At 42.4% G+C, this 13,891-nt stretch overlaps 1 protein-coding gene across 3 annotated transcripts in view; it reads right to left on the reverse strand.

Moving 5' to 3' along the window:
- Nucleotides 1-13,891, reverse strand: part of MLH1 (mutL homolog 1) — a 38,175-nt gene that overhangs the window by 16,912 nt on the left and 7,372 nt on the right. For all 3 annotated transcript variants that reach the window (XM_053259850.1, XM_053259848.1, XM_053259849.1), the window contains 7 exons: nucleotides 12,815-12,887; nucleotides 11,400-11,491; nucleotides 10,155-10,197; nucleotides 7,987-8,075; nucleotides 5,989-6,101; nucleotides 4,666-4,759; nucleotides 2,722-2,875 (listed from right to left, as the gene is read on the reverse strand). In XM_053259850.1, coding sequence (XP_053115825.1) covers nucleotides 2,722-2,875; nucleotides 4,666-4,759; nucleotides 5,989-6,101; nucleotides 7,987-8,075; nucleotides 10,155-10,197; nucleotides 11,400-11,491; nucleotides 12,815-12,887 — 658 coding nt within the window. The remainder of the gene's footprint in view (nucleotides 1-2,721; nucleotides 2,876-4,665; nucleotides 4,760-5,988; nucleotides 6,102-7,986; nucleotides 8,076-10,154; nucleotides 10,198-11,399; nucleotides 11,492-12,814; nucleotides 12,888-13,891) is intronic.

Genomic DNA, 13,891 nt, shown 5'->3' on the forward strand with positions numbered 1-13,891 from the left:
AAGATCTGACGGTACATGGTCCCGTCCATCGTCCCTTCGATGCGGTGAAGGTGTCCTGTCCCCTTAGCAGAAAAACACCCCCAAAGCATAATGTGTCCACCTCCATGTTTGACGGTGGGGATGGTGTTCTTGGGCTCATAGGCAGCATTCCTCCTTCTCCACACACGGCGAGTTGAGTTGATGCCAAAGAGCTCGATTTTGGTCTCATCTGACCACAACACTTTCGCCCAGTTCTCCTCTGGATCATTCAGATGTGCATTGGCAAACTGCAGACAGGCCTGTACATGTGTTGCCTTGAGCAGGGGGACCTTGCGGGCACTGCAAGATTTCAGTCCTTCACGGCGTAGTGTGTTACCAATTGTTTTCTTGGTGACTATGGTTCCAGCTGCCCTGAGATCATTGACAAGTTCCCCCCCGTGTAGTTCTGGGCTGCTTTGTCACCGTTCTCATGATCATTGCAACTCCACGAGGTGAGATCTTGCATGGAGCCCCAGACTGAGGGAGATTGACAGTTGTTTTGTGTTTCTTCCATTTGCGAGTTATCGTGCCAACTGTAGTTACCTTCTCACCAAGCTGCTTGGCGATAGTCTTGTAGCCCAGTCCAGCCTTGTGCAGGTCTACAACCTTGTCCCTGACATCCTTCGACAGCTCTTTGGTCTTGGGCATGGTGGTGAGTTTGGAAGCTGAGTGATTGCTTGCTTCTATGAACAGGTGTCTTTTATACAGGTACTGTAACAAGCTGGGATTAGGAGCACTCCCTTACTGAGGGTGTTCCTCATCTCAGCTCGTTACCTGCATATAGTGAAAAGACACCTGGGAGCCTGAAATCTTGCTGGTTGATAGGGGATCAAATACTTATTTCCCTCACTACAATGCAAATCCATCGCTGACTTTTGGGCACTGGGCTTTTGAGGGTTTGTTTGTTGTTATTCTGTCTCTCACAGCTACAATAAACCTACCATTCCAATTATAGCCTGGTCATTTCTGTGTCAGAGGGCAAACGGACAAAATCAGCAGGGGATCAAATACTTATTTCCCTCACTGTATTTGCTTTCTGTACTGCTTGTCAAGGAGACAAACGGTGTATATACGAAGACGGTTATTGAAATAAGCAGATTGAATCAGTATTTTTAGATTCATCCTTTCTTGTAAATGTTTTCGGGAATACCTTAATTGGCCACATATAAACATTTAGTTATGTTTGAGTTGTACTTTCTGAAAGTCTTATTTATAGCTCTATATGAGATATTTTATGCAATTCATGTACTAATTAGGCCTGTGCATGATTTAAAAAATTGGATTCGGATCATATCCGACCTGATCCAAAGTAGGGAATGTCAGTTCAGGTTTTTGGACCCTTAAGAATGTTGGAATCAGTAAAATCATTTTTTAAAATCCCCATCAAAGTCTATGGGGAAAGGAAAAAATTGTGAACAGTTAGCCTGGGAGCTCTCAATGCTTACACAGAGGAAGGTAAGGATGGCTGGACTCTGTGTATTTAATTAGAAGTGAATCCAACCATCCTTTGATTTTGAATTAATTTGTAAACATAACCGAGAAATTATTCTCACAGAGAATGCAGAAGAAAAAAGTTATGCCACATCCGAGAATCAAAGGGGAAATCATCAGAGAATGTCAGGGGAAGTGACCTAACATCAGAGAATCTTCCGCCTTCTCTTTTAAGTTGTGAGTAAAATTAAAAGCTAAATACTTTTTAAAATTACAAAATAAATGCATGGTGTCAGAAGGTGGTTCCCCCCACCCAGCCTCAATCAGGGGTGGGGAAAAAGCAGATTCCCACAGACATTTGGATCTTCAAAATGCTCCAATTTCCCCCGAATGGAAAAGTATGACCTAAAATGGGGTGTGAAAGTTCAGGTTCTTAACAAACCCCTATTTGGGATGGGTTTGCAGAGGCCTATAACATATGCACATTGGTGCCCAAAGCACACGTTAGGCAACTGTGGGCACCAAATACATCTATGCTACCCTGTAATGCCATCACATCAGATCTGAATGGCTTTCTGACTGAAGACTCAATCATACAAATTGCTTTATGCCTTATGGGAAGGCTTGCTTGGCAACAACTGGATGTTCAGCATTATTTACCTCCATTTCCCCTTTCCAATCAATTTTGTCAAGTTAACTCCCTAGATTAATGGGATTTCAAACTCCCTGTCACCAGGAAACCTGTTCAGTATCAGTTTACCTGGCAAGGAGCCTCTGCACAGATGCCACAGAGTCCTCGTAAATTGCACATGTTTCTAGGTCACAGTTCAGGGGGGGTACCAGCCTGTTCTTGACCCACACATGAAAAATGCTGACCTATATCAACTACTATATGCACAGCTGAAATCTTAATGGAACTACAGACTTGAGGCAATGGCTCAGCAGAAGAACATCCCCTTGCCATACTGGCTGTTTCAAAAACACTGCAATGAAGAGGAATTTGCAGTGTGCCCAATTGGGGCAGCTGTAACACAACACACAGTTGAGCGAGTACTCAATTTTTTTTGATTAAGGATATTCAACAGTTGAGCGATATTTTGTGCAATAGCCCACCTTATTCTGGAAAGTTATGCTCCTCATACATGGCATGCTATCATCATTCTGAGGCATAACATTTCTAGATCTTGAACAGTGAGAACTCACCACTCTAATTATCAATACAGCAAACACTTTGATTTTTGATATATTTATTTTGCTAAATAATTAACTCACCTGGGTGAAATACATCCTGGATGAGTTAGAGCCCAAGAGTTTGCTCTCAATGTGCTGCTGTACACGCTCCAAGATGCTGTCTTCATGAAGGAAGTGAACTTCATGTTTTGTAGGGTGGACATTTACATCTACGTTCTGAGGGGCTATTTCAAGGCTGCAAAATGTTTTGGACACACCATATTTAAGATATTCAAATGGCATGCTCAGCAGCAGGTTCATCAGAGTGGATGTTCTATCCAGAGCTGGTATCAGAAATCAGACATTTATTGCCATGCTCTAGAGTTTTTAAGCTACAGAAACATGGGCTTCATTTTTTCTTCATTAAAAACACCTTTCCATTATTGGAGAGCTCTTGACTTGCCACTCCCTATGATGCTAAATTTGTCCTCCTGGACTATTAAAAAGAAATAATTAAACAAATCAGAATGAATGTTAAGTTTCAGATAAATGAAAAATTCCCCTGCACTTTCCAGTTATGGATATGGATAATTACACTGAACTAACACTTTGTCTGAGCATATGGACAGACAATTAAGAAGCAACTTTGTTGAAAACTGGTTATGTTCATGATGTACTGAAAAACCAGGATGATGTTCAATTCGATTACCTATTTTCACTGCAATTATTTCTACTTTTTATTTATCATCATCATTATTAATTCGATTTCTATACCGCCCTTCCAAAAATGGCTCAGTGCAGTTTACACAGAGAAATAACAAATAAATAAGATGGGACCCCTGTCCCCAAAGGGCTCACAATCTAAGAAGAAACATAATAGACACCAGCAACAGTCACTGGAGGTACTGTGCTGGGGGTGGATAGGGATATTTAACATATTGAGGCAGTAAAGTAAAGAAAAGTGTGCCGTCAAGTCGATTTTGACTCCTGGTGCCCACAGAGCCCTGTGGTTTTCTTTGGTAGAATACAGGAGAAGGGATGGGCCCGGACCAGTCCGGAGGCCATTGAAAACGTCTCCAGACCCGTCCGGACCTGGGTGGTTCGGATTGGGGATGGGGGGTCGCTTTAAGAGCGGCAGGAGGGTTTACTTACCCCTCCCACCGCTTTCCGCTGTGGCGGCGTAATTTGTAGAGTAATTGGGGCGGCAGGATACCTCCCTGCCGCCCCTTCCCCGCTGCGGCTCTGCAAAGCTCCCAGTAATGCTTTGCGTGCGCGCACGTCAGTGACGTGAAGCGTGTGCATGACGTGCGCGTGCGCGCAAAGCATTATTGGGAGCTTTGCAGAGCCGCAGCGGGGAAGGGGCGGCAGGGCGGTATCCTGCCACCCCAATTACTCTACAAATTACGGCGCCACAGCAGAAAGCGGCGGGAGGGGTAAGTAAACCATTCCGCCACTCTTAAAGCAACCCCCCCACCCCAGTGCCGGACCACAGTGTGGCGGTTCCATGCACACCCCTATACAGGAGGAGTTTACCATTGCTTCCTCCTACATAGATGCCTTTCAGCATCTTCCTTTATCACTGCTGCCCGATATATTACCAGCAGTGATTTGAACTGCCAACTTTCTGCTTGTTAGTCAAGCATTTCCCCACTGCACCACTTAAGGTGAGGCAGTCCACAGGGTTAAAATACAAAAATACAAGTTAAAATAATCTATTAAAATACAGATATTTTAAAATCACTTAACTACTTGCAATTAACTAAAAGCCTCGTCAAAGAGGTGAGTCTTTTTAAAAGCTGCCAGGGATAGTGAAACTCTTAATTTCAGCAGGAAGTGCATTCCAAAGTCTTGGGGCAGCTACAGAGAAGGCCTGACCTCTCTCCAAGGCTCTATGAGTCTATTTGTAGTTGGATTTTCATATCATAAAAACACAACTACTCAGCTACTAAACTGCTTCACCACTGCTTAGCCATGCTCATTTTGTGAAGGTTTCTCCTTTTTCCAGGCCATCTGGTTCCAAGTGTCAAAGCTATCGTAGTACTTTACCTTATATATAAGAATGGATGTGTGTTTTTAGGTAAATAAGCAGCATATACAGTCTCTATTGCTTTTCGCAGAGCACTTGACTCCACCAGCCGATCTAGAAAGAGAACAGGAAGAGCAGTTAATACCACTTTCATACCCATCTCCAATCAAGCTTAGACCTTCAACTTTTCATTCATTCAACTAACAGGTAAATACATGGTAAACATATAAAATATTACAATAAGAATCTTTATGTCATAGCCCTCAGGCTATAATGACAGTCTTGCACAGTTGTGACTGTCTGCTGACTTCAGCACAACTAACAGCCTGATCTTAAATACCTTTCCTACGTCTTCTTTGCCAATACATAAACACATTGACTTGGAACTAAGACCCATTGATTTCAGCAACACTTTAATGAACTTCACTTTCTCTGGATTATCCTCTAAGCTTTCACTAACAAGCTGCAAGACTACAGTTTACTGGATAATAATGGATTATCCAGTGAGAGTGTGAAGAATGGATTAGCTTCTTCTCAGTCTTGATCAAAGCAGAAAAGCCACTCTATAGGAATATGCTGCCAAGGGCCTAGAGAGGTGGGATATTTTAGCAAAGGTCTACTTGTCTGGGGCAAGTTGGAGCTCAGGGAAGTTGGACTCCAAGAGTTTATATTTCAACGGTCAAGTAATGAGACCCTTACGCTCACCATGGATTCCTCATATTGCCCTTGTACATCTAGTGACTCTCTTCTTTCTCAAGGGTTCCGTATGGACAAATATTGCAAGTTCTGACCAAAAACCCTCGGGCAATTCCATATGGCAGCTTATTCCAGCAGCTGTGGCATCAAGCAGGAAATGCAATGAAAAGTACTTCAAGGAACAGTACTTAGCATAGGGGTTTGGTACCACCACTGCAGTGCCATCTGTGTGAAACCCGACACTCTGTTAAAAGCAGCAGTGATCTTCACTGCAAAGCAGAGTGTCTATGCAGACTGTGGATGTTAAGCATGCCAGCTCAGCTTGCCTGACCTTTGCTAGCTCCATCATTGGAAAGTGCCCTCCCTAGCAAGTCAAATCATACTTGTCCAACAGGCATTACACGTACAGACAGCAGAATCTGTCTTTTGTTACAGACAAGTCACAATCCGAAAATCAATACTGCAGACAAATAGATACAACTGAGCAATACTTTCAATTTGTACTCATGATAGTATTTCATTGGCAGCAGGATTTAGCATCCTTTTTTTAAAAAAAGTCTGTTCAGAGTCTGGGAGTTCTGCTTTTTGTTAAGCCCAAACTATATTTCTTAGAGCTTACGAATAGAAATACCTAATTCTGTACTTACGATTTATGAAGAGCAAAAAGGTGCATTTCTTCACTGAATAGTTTGCATTGGTGATATACCCCTTCATTGTAAAAGCCAGTGCTACATCTTCACAGCTCACTTCAATTAACTCTCTAAAGATATGTTCAAAAGAGATCATCATCATCATCATCTATTCTTAAGAATTACTTCTCTGATACAATCAACTCTTGAAAAAATGAAGCCCATATGTTTGTTCAATGCCCTTTTTTTCTGGACAGCACTCAATGTGGGGAAAATTGAGGAGTTAATAGAATGTATTTAAAGCTATTATACATCTCATATATATCAGGTCATATCATATATGTGGAAGTGAGATATGTATAACATATGCACAAGCACGGTCACCTCAATGAATGTCTGCACTCCCATTGTGGCAATTTCTAACACTTCCATAGAATTACTTCAAAAGTACTTTCCCCCCTTTATCCTCCGATATATCATATCCACCCTCTCAGAGTACATTTTCTTAGAGGCACACACTTCCCTGGTATTATTTCAATTGGAAATAAACCCTCAAAGTACAATGGTGACCAAAATAGACACAGTATTCCAAGTAACGACTTACAAGTATCTCAAACAGGAGTACAAATTGTTCCTTCTTTCTTTGGGACTACTATATCAAATACATCTTAGAGCTTACTTTTTGAACACTAGCCTTTATTATACGCATGTGTGTCTTCACCCATGTCCTTACTGAAACCAAGGGTCAGGTCATTAACACAGGAGTGGTTTTGTAAATGGAGAAAAAGAGGGAGATCTACAATGACATAAACCCTGAGAATAGATGTCTGCAGGGGACACACTATTTTGCATAGCCATCATTAGACAAGCGACGGCCTCTCCTTAGTGTTGCCTCCGCTAGCATGATCAGACCTACAGCTGTAACTGCCAGTTCTAAATTTAGAGACAGTCTCACACTGACCTTTATGCCAATGTTGGCAGGAGTCCTAGAGCACAGGCAACAAGCCAGCCTGCTTATTTACTTTATGCTGTTTGTGCAATGGTGGGAGAGGGATCCTTTCTGAAACTACAGATACAGATCCCAAGGCACTGAGAGTAGGGCTCAGGATGTCTGCTTTTAATAGACAAAGTCATAGATGACAGATTCATTTAAGGATGTGTATTCACTGACGGGCAATTTGAGGAAGCAGGAGCTCCAGGTGCAATTAGTGGAGGATGTTTAGTACAGAAAACTAACAGGAGATTCCTAAGATACACTGGGGCCATTCACACAACCCAGCGGTCAGATGAAGGTTGGTTCAACTCACCTTCCCCACTGATGTGCGCTTGAATGTTACTGGGGAGCGTGGCTTGCACTCCCAGACAATTTGTACTGCATGGTGCAGTGCGGAGCTCCGGAGGCCGGGACGACGCATCCCGGCCTCCAGATATCCCACAATGCACTGCACAACATGTGTGGTGCATTGGGGAATTCGCCCAGGAGACAGGTGCTCTAGGTGACCATCTCTGTGTCTGCTGGGGCTGAATGCAGCCCCAGTGACCACATGATCCTGGAGCCTGAGTTAAGGGCTCGCTTGAGCCTTTAACCACAGCTAAGGGCCGGGGTTGGCTGGGGTTCCCTAGCCTGGGTTAGGGTGCATGTGAGAACAGTCTCAGTGTTATGTTAATCCCTCCAGACCAGACATGCATATGAAAATAGAGTATGGAGTGCAGAGACCAGTGTTGGGTTAGGAGTGTTATACAATTTTTCTCCCTTGATTTGTTTTCCTCAACCTTCTTTGGGCAATATCCTGAAAAGCTAATTCTCACCAAGCCATTTCAGTATGAAACTTTCCTGGGTTGTTCACTATCCTATTAAGCTTATCCTAAATAACTGTGGAATAATGCCTCCTATTTCACAACATCTCACGACAAGACAATATACCCAATCAATTTTCTGATTTTAAAAAACCAGGAGCTTTCCTGGTACTATTTTAAAATGTGTGTAAGTTAAATTTTATGTTGTAATCAGTGTACCTGCTAACAGCATTTCCAAAGATGGACCGAATATTGTCGACAGCTGAAGCATTTGACAGTGTTCTGACATCAGCTAACGTATCGCCTTGCTAAAAACAGAAGATATTAGCCATGTGTTTACTAATGCCTTTGAAGTACTATATGAAGTTAGTTAACGAATACAAGAGGCAGACTGAAATACACATAAATATGTATTAAAAGTTTATTTTTAAGAAGAGTGCCGATCTGTACTAGTCTTGCGGCGGTGGGGGGGAGACTATACAGCAAATAAGCCCAACATGTAAAAAAGCTTTTGTTACACACAATTTTAAACTTAAAATGTATTTAAGGTTTCCTAAACAAGCAGAATTTAATTAACTTATAAGCCAGAAATGTACAGAGATATGCAAAGACAGATATGCCACAAACAAAAGCTGAATGGTTGTGTAGCAGATTACCAGCCTGTGTCTCAGAGCAAGCCTAAATGAAAGAAAGAAACATTCTGAATCATCCTCTCTATGTTTTCCAAGTAAAGGCTTCTCCCCAAACTTTCCTGTAATCTTGGTAGGACCTAGGCTGCCACCACTATCCAATTATCGACAGAGTTTACCCCCACTCCACCCCAGGCTTGGGTGGAAATCCCAGGGAAAACTCTCCTTTTGCTATTGGAAAAGTATACAAAAATCTTCCATGTGCAAGCTTACGCATGGTGAGAAAACTGGTAGTTGCTGAACGTATGAGGCGTGTTGCACCAGAGAAACCCCTTTCCCACCTCCCGCTTTCCTGAGTTAAAAATCCACTCAGAGAGGCTTGCAAAATGCAAAGAACAAAACGAAAAAAATATTTATTCAAATGCTACAGACTGCTTCGGTCTGAGGTTCTCTCAGCTTTTAGTTACAGGTTGTTGTACACCGCTCAGAGCCTTTGGATGGGGCGGTTTATAAATGTAATAAATAAATAAAATAAATACTCAGTACGTTACAAGAATACTTCAAAAAGCACCCCAAATGATGTTGGGGCAGCAAACTTTTAAAAACATGGTTACCCAGTTGCAAAGAACATGGATGTAGGAAAATACAAAAGCACTTTTAAAAGCTTACAGATGAACCATCCTAGAACAGTATCCGGGATTTACAAAGCACACAAAAGAAATAGAAGTTGCTAACGCAAAATCTGACTAACAAACTGTCCCCTAGGCTGAATCCCCCTTTCCTTGAAAACTCACCCACCATCTGATGGGAATCAAGCTTCCTGCAATCCTGTCTCTCAAGAATCTGTAGTTCCTTCCACGGCCATCCTCCATGGCTGCACATCCTGCCCTCACCCCCAAGCCTGCTTCTTTCACAAGAGGACCTCTTCCTCCTCATGGCTCTCTAGGTCCCACCCATGAGGTGTGCTGATTGGCTGAGCTCTGGAGTTCACCAGCCTGTCAGTCAGGACAGGGTTCACTTCTGGTTAACTCTTTAGGGGAGAGGAGGGGCTGGTCAGTGACTGATCACTACAGGTTGAGACTGGAATCTTTATTTCAGTCATTGACCAGACAAAAACACAACACAATAGAAAAGTAGTAACTTCCAGCAATCACGGTTCTGCCAGTACCTTCTTACAAAACATTGTTTACAATATAACAATATAGAGACACTCATGATTTTATCAACTGCTTCCTTACATAGCTTGCAATGTAGCAAAATTTTGCCACCTTGGTAGAAACTTCAGTATCACTGTTCAACAAAAGAAGAGGCATATAAAAGGCCGATGGCCTACATGGGAATCTAGACAAAATAGGTGACAAAATTGCTAACCGAAAATCTCTATAAAACAAACAGTGAAGCAGCATATGATCAATCATCTCAACCGCTCCTGACTGACACGGGCATAACCATTGAGAGAAAGGAATACCAAGATAGCTGAGGGCAGCACATTTAAGTGTGCCAAGGCAAATGCCCTTTTCGAATTTGGACAAGGACAAGCTCATGTAAATATTTAGCTGGTCTATGAGGGTGAGTTGCATTACCTAAGAAAGTAAATGTCTGACTCAAGCCCTGTCTTCCTGAGTCACTATGTCCCAAATCCACCGCCTTATTATCTTCTTGGCTTTGAAGATCCCTAAGGAGACCAACACTGGGATACTTAGTCCATAGCTTTCTAAACTGTTGCATCAGTATCACTAAAACTGAGGTTTTACTCACCTTTTTAACTGAAAAGCTAATGCCAGAGTTGTGAATGGCATACCTGGAAAAACAAAAACAATGCCACAGCATGTAGACCAGTGAATGGCAAAGAAACACACTGAAGGAATCATTAGTGAAGTGTATGAACATTACTTTTTAACTTATTTTGATTCTTAATAGGCCAGAACTAGAAGATATGGGAGACTACATGCGTGATCACTGTAGGAGATTCCTCTCAGGGGATGGAGCAGCTCTGCGAAGAGCATCTGCGTGCTTGCATGCAGAAGGTTCCAAGTTCCCTCCCTGGCATCTCTAAGATGGGGCTAAGAGAGACTCCTGCCTGGAACCCTGGAGAAGCCGTTGCCAGCGTGTGCTAGATGGACCAATGGCCTGACTCAGTATACAGCAGCTTCCTATGTTCCTAAGATATAGAAACCAAGTGGCTGCCACTAAAATCAACTGCACAGTGTTACCACTTCACATTACTCTCTGCAAGTAATGTACAGTAAGACTTGTGCCACAGTATCACAACCCTATGCTTTTCCTCACCTTCAGATGAAGCAGTCAATGAAATGGAGTCCGGAAAACAAGCATAATGATATTACAGTACACAATTGTTTTACTGTCTTTGTAAGCAGCCCTGAGCTATATCATACCGGAGGAGTGGGACAGAAATATTTCTAAGTAAGTTTTTTAAATGCACAAGAGGAGAAGGCCCTATGGGGAAGCTACATGGTTCCCATCACAGAATTTAGCAACAACAGTCTAGTGAATATCCACAGTGAATATTCAGGTGGATACAGCACTGAATGATTTGCTGTCAGTGATATGACTTACATTAAACACACCAAACCACCTATCTCCATCTTGGCAAAGAGCAACCCTTACAACCCTCGAGGCAGAAACAGTGCTTCAAGCTGGTTAGTATAATCGAATATGCTTGTTTTCTTTCTCTCCCTTTCATGTTCTCTCAAACATTTGCACAAATAATTCTGGAATCCTTCCTCAATCATCATATGATGTTGGATAACACAAGTGTTATGTGACTGCTCAACTGGCTTAAGAGGGATTCTATTCAAGATGAAAACCATGGTCCAGCTGTATTTATGCCAATATACTGACATCAACATAAAGGCACCTCTTGCTTTCCTAATTTATCAAAGATGTCATTCTTGGCTAGAAGTAGAAAAATGTCCCAGTCTAACAAATTGAAACAAGATATGTAGATAGCAGAGTCTGGATCCCCTTGCTTTAATCTGTTACCTGCTAACAACTTCCAGGATTTTTGCATATTCTTCACTTGGATTTTTTAAAGCTTTTCTTCTTGTAGTCACATTGTAAAATAGATCTTCAACCTGCAGACAAAAAACACACACTAGGCAATTTAAAGCAAACAAACAAAATTCAGAGGCACTGATCACTCTGCAACACCCTTTTCAATTGGCAAAAGAACAGAAAACTGCATCCAACACATGAAGTGGCCATAAAGGTTTGCCTGCACAGATTACAGCCTAGTTCACACAATCATTAAAATCTAGGTTTAATGTGGGTTAGTAATATTAGCGTGATTGTGTGAACTCACTCCAAGGTGGGAATCACAGGCCATAAACCACCTTGGCATGTCCACACAATCACACTAGTATCAATAACCCACATTAAGCCTAGATTCAAACGAGTGTGTGAACCAGGCCAATTTGTGCCATCAGCTCTCACAGTGCTGATTGCCTGCCAAGTAAAAGGACAAAGACCTTGCCTAACCGCCTCCAGTTACACTTCTTGCTCCCTATTCTGTTTTGTCCTGCTGCACTTCTTGGAGCCAGATCTAGATGTAGAAAACTTTGTTTGAATCCCCCTTGGTAGACATCACCACAAATGCAAACACCACCTAAATGTTTTTAGAAATCAGAATCACAGAGTTGGATGGGGTTTTGTAGGCTATCCAGTCCAACTCAATACAGGGATCTCAGTGCAAGATCATCTCCAACAGATGGCAGTTCAGCCTCTGCTTGAGGAAATCCAGAGAGGAAGAATATGTCTGCCCCTCTGGTAACTGGTTCCAATGTTGGACTGCCGTTCCTGTTAACAGGTTTCTTCTAATGTTCAATCAGTATCTACCCTTCTGTAATTTAAGCCCATTAGACCTAATCCTGTCCTTTGAGGCAGCAGAGAACAAGTCTTTGCCTTATTTTTATGTAACAATCCTTCAGGTATTTGAAGAGTGCTATAATGTCCACCACCCCTACCATGCACACTTCTCTTCTCTAGGCTAAACATACCCAGTTCCTTCAACTTTTCCTCATAATTGCCGAAGTCTCAGCTTCTGATCTGAAAGTTCTTCCCAATCTCAGATGTTTATGGAATGGTCATATTTACTCAATGGTATGGGGACAGGAATTCTGCACATACTCAGGGGCACTCTTATTATTACTTTTTCAGTTGTTCCAGGGCTCAGCACCGGTACTGAAAACATATTCTGAGACTAAGCCACAAGGTAAAATTAAGCCCTGGATCTCTAACTCTAATGATTAGGGCAGAACATTCCAAGGAGCTTACTGGAAGTGCTTCCTGGAACACCTTCAATATTCTAGGCATTTTCCAATATGAGAGGAAAGATACTGGACTAATTGAACATGTATCTGCTCTAATAGACAATGTATTTTTAAAACCAAGTAACCTACTGTGATCTGAGTCCCTTGATTTCCAGCACAAGGTTTGGGGGGAGTCTTCAATTTTCCATCAGAATAGCTTGCCCTAAGAGCGGAACAAAATAGATGGTTAGGCATCCAGATGAACTATTAGATTGCTCTACAAGAATTATTTTGTATCAGCAGTGCTTTAGGAAGAAATGCTGAACTCTCACCCATTTTCAGGAGACTTGGAAGATTCAGAATGCTGTAGCCATTTCATGAAGTACAGAGAGCATTTCAACAGATGGCAGATCAGTAACTTCATTGACTTCAGACAAACTGCATGTACCATGGTTCTTCTGAAGATGACAGCAATGGCTGCCACAACTGAATTGCCACCAGTGCTCTGCACCCAAAAAAGGGAATAAGGCTGCACCCCTAAATACAACTATTAGGAAGTAAGCCCTATTGGACACAGTTCAGAAGTGACATTACAAGCCTATGCACACTTATGTGAGAGCAAATGCTATTGAACAAAATGGTACATATGTCTGAGTAAGCACACAAAGGATCATATTGCATAACTCATCTGTTTAATCTGCTCAATATAAGGCAAGGCTGATTCCTGTTAATGGGCCACTTTGAATTGCATTTGGATCAGAAACCACATGTGAGTGCCGTAAGATCTTCCCCTTCAGGGCAGTGTTCCCTGTAACAGGGAATCCTACAACTCCCAGCTGCAATGGCCTGTGGCTGAGGATGCTGGGAACTGGTCCCAACAACATCTGGGATTTCCTCTTACAGGGAACACTCCTTAAGGGATGGGGGCCATAGCTCAGTGGAAGAACATCTGCATGCAGAAGGCCCCAGGTTCAATCCCTAGCATCCCCAGGCAGGGCTGGGAGAGACACCTGCCTGTAACCTTCGAGAGCCACTGCCAGTTAGTGCAGACAATACTGAGCTAGATAGACCAATGGTCTGACTCAGAATAAGGCAGCTTCCTATGTTCCTATGATGTACAAGAAGATTTAGAGTGACATCTGGGGGAAACCAGAACACCACAACTGTTGTCCTTCATTCAAAATGCATTTTGTTTTGACTAGTGATGCAATGAGTGACCCCTAGTGG

The sequence above is a fragment of the Hemicordylus capensis genome, chromosome 6 (genome assembly GCF_027244095.1).
Source record: "Hemicordylus capensis ecotype Gifberg chromosome 6, rHemCap1.1.pri, whole genome shotgun sequence".
Lineage (NCBI taxonomy): Eukaryota > Metazoa > Chordata > Lepidosauria > Squamata > Cordylidae > Hemicordylus > Hemicordylus capensis.